Below are 3,473 nucleotides of genomic sequence, written 5' to 3' on the forward strand. Positions count from 1 at the left end.
TCCCGACCTATGCGTCAAGTCAAACTCTCTCTTTTTAAACATTGTGTATTTATGCAGGTTTGCTTGTTAGCCCCGCCGCTGATTAGAAGTGTTTCTTTCACTGCAATCAGTTGTTATGTTCAGCAGCAGCAATCAGAGCATTTATCAATCAGAAGAAAATGTAACGGCAACAATCTGGTTTCTCAAATCAACATTTTATTCCCTTTGAAAGATAAAACGTCAAACTTATGCTCTCAAATAAAGATCCTTCTCTTTTTAATTCATGGAAGGAAACTGAATCTGTTTCGGGTGAAAGTCCAATTCTGATACATTTCCATAGGTGAATTGGGAAATTATGACACTTTTAATTTTTGTAAACAATAGATTAATTGAGTAAACAGAGGATCAATTCAATGTGAATTGTGTCGCCCATATTAGCCTCATGGGTTTCAGGTACAATAAAGGAAACCATAGGGAGAGTCACATGTGAGGGATCCCTCTCCCAAGACAGCAGAAATAAAATAGATGTGAATTAATGGATTTATGTCAAAAGAAAATGTCTGACAGATGATGAGAGAGAGAGAGAGAGAGGGGGCGGGGGGTCTGATCTTATTTATCGATACAGGAAAATTAAAAATCAGCTTCAATTGCAGCCGCACAAAAGCATTACAACATTCACACTCCTGATCCTCAAGCCAAACAAACACAAACGTAAACACCGGGAAATATCATCTGTATGTCTGATTGACTCCAGGCTGCCAGCAGACACACAGGAGGAGGAGGAGGAGGAGGAGGAGCAGTCACACAAAATGAGTTAATGAGAGTCTCGAGATGAATGCAAATCCTGGTATGAGAATGCATATCGTCTGCTCTTTGTGCTGAATGACACTTACATCACTGTAAACACAAACTGAAGCCAGAGATGCTATACAAACATTTTATTCTTTATTTTCTCGTCAATCATGAACGATTCACAATTTTTAACATTCTAAGAATTAAACTACAGCTACACACGGCTCAAGAAAATCATAATCCAGAGCAGAAGCTGACTTCATCTCTACAACTGATTATTATCAGAGCACCTGGACCGAGCCTGTTGGACCACATCGTTCTTCAGAAAAAAGAAAGGAACCTACATGGCCCATGCAGCCACGTCCTACAAGCTTCTGACACACACACACACACACACACACACACACACACACACACACACACGTGTTTATTTGACTTGTGCTGCAGCTCTTCAGGCCGGTTCCCAGACTATAGACCACAAAACCCTCTTCTCCCCCAACTGATTCACTGCTAAAACATCCCTGACGAGGAGCAGAGAAATGTGGAGCCTGCACGTGTGGAGTCAGTCGACAGAGCCACGACCCGACAGTATTGATCCACAGCTGATTATCAGCCGGCTGCTGTGATTCAGCCTCTGCTCATTCTCACAGCAGGGCTCACAAATGAATCATAATTAAAAATGCGATATTTGATGTGGACACGATGATGCACATTCATGCCAACAACCAGAAAAGGTCAACGTGTAGCTTAAACAAAATGTGAGCCCTGAAATCTATTTCTGACAGCTGACTGTCACGTCTGTTTTTGAAATCCTCTAAATAATTAAATAATAATAATAAACTCGAATGGCACTAAGGCCCAAATGTCCCCTAATGGAACCACATTACACTCAATTGATCCAAATCTTTATTTTGATCCGCACCAAATTGCACACACACGTAAATATCAGTCATCTAAACATGCCAGATGTTTTTCTTCCATAATCCATGAATTATTCTCTGAGAAAACAATGAAAAGTTCTTCTCTGAATCAATTCAGCATCCGTCCATAATCCTGCTAACAGTCAAACAAACAAAAACATAACTTCCTAAGTGGAGGTGGTCAATAAATAAATGTTAAATGTCAAATAAAAAATAAAGTCATAGGTTAATTCAAATATATAAAAAAATAAGGGGGAGTGAATGCTTTGACAAATATCACAGAGAAATATCAAACACAGCAGAGTCACAGATCCAATTTCATCAAAGCAAACTGGCACAAAAACATCATTATTCCAGAAAAACCATCCAAACTCAAAAAAGTCAATTTTCTAATTTTGGCACAATCACACCACAGATACTGAAGTTCCACCTCAGAGAAAAGAGGCTGATGAGGAAATTGATCAATGCTAGAACCCAACTGCTCAGCACAGCCTCCAGTGAGACCCCAGGAGGAGGTGTCAACACAGAGAGATCCTCATCATCCTCACTCACTCACTCCTTCCTCCTCCTCCTGTATTTTAAAGCCACTTTATGGGACTGTAAAGAGGCTGATTTAACAGGAGGAGGGGGGGGGGGGGGAGCTGAGAGAAGGGAGGGACGAATAAGTCGAAAACAAGGCCTCTGAAATGAACTCCTTGCACTGTAAATCATCAGTGGGGGGGGGGGAGGAGAACAGGCTGCAGGTCACTCGAGTGAGGAGAGGATGTTGGTTTGGAATAAATCAGCACAACACACAACCTGCAGCCCCCGATGTCACAACCTGGTCTGAGGGACGCTCTGTTGTGTAGTTCGGGGCCCGAAGTGTGAAACTAACCGTGTCACAGCCACATGACGTTTCACAAAGCAGGGGGGGGGAGCGGAGCCGTGCAGGAGGGAGGGACGGCGCTGAACGCATGTGGCCTCGAAGAGGAAGCCCAACGTGTTGTTTTTCTTTTCTTTCTTCAGGCCCGTGCACGACACGTGATTACACAGTAACGTGTCGAACAATGCAAAACATCCGGATGTTGCCTGACATGCAAAATAAAAGACCGAGGGAGAACGAGGGGCCTCGGAGGAGTGACAGGGAACGTGTTCAGAGGAACTGTGCGTAACTCGCTGCTTTTGCGCGTATCCCCAAACACATCCTGGAGGAGGCCAGATTGTGTAGACTGGATATTGCAACGTGCTTGATGTGTGTGTTTGACTTTGTGTTTCTTACTTGGTGGACGAACACATCCAGGGGCGGATCGACCGGGCTCCCGTCGCTGCTCGTCAGTGAGATAAATCCAAAGCCCATCCGGACGTTGAACCACTTGCAGAAGCCGGTTCCCGACAGGACGTGAGGCCGCGGCCGGTCCTCCTGCTCGGCGGCGGGCTCTTCTCCGCCACCTCTACCCGGCCCTCCTGGAGACAAGGGGACGAGAGAGCGGGTTAGGATCATTACACACACTCACACAGCCTTTGGATCACAAGGGGGGGGGACCCACCTCCATGCATGCGCGCACACTGTTTTATATAAGTTTAGCAGGGTTACAACTTCAAGAGGCTCGTGCGTGTGTGGAGGGGAAAGGAGGGGAATCCCCAGGCACTTGCAAACGCGAAGGTTTCCTGTGTGCTACTGTTCCAGCCATCACACCGGGGCGCTTGGTGCTGTGATCCTGTGTGCATCAAGGCACATGCACACACACGCACACACTCTGTCTCTCTCTCTCTCTCTCGCCCTCCCTCCCTCTCTCTCTCTCT

General features: G+C 45.5%; 1 protein-coding gene across 1 annotated transcript in view; it reads right to left on the reverse strand.

The window, feature by feature from the left end:
• lin28b (lin-28 homolog B (C. elegans)) overlaps positions 1-3,171 on the reverse strand; it is a 12,451-nt gene extending 9,280 nt beyond the window's left edge. Inside the window, exon 1 of the mRNA XM_053444768.1 lies at positions 2,950-3,171. Coding sequence (XP_053300743.1) covers positions 2,950-3,171 — 222 coding nt within the window. The remainder of the gene's footprint in view (positions 1-2,949) is intronic.
• Positions 3,172-3,473: the final 302 nt, after the last annotated feature.

This window comes from Pleuronectes platessa, chromosome 17, assembly GCF_947347685.1.
Source record: "Pleuronectes platessa chromosome 17, fPlePla1.1, whole genome shotgun sequence".
NCBI lineage: Eukaryota > Metazoa > Chordata > Actinopteri > Pleuronectiformes > Pleuronectidae > Pleuronectes > Pleuronectes platessa.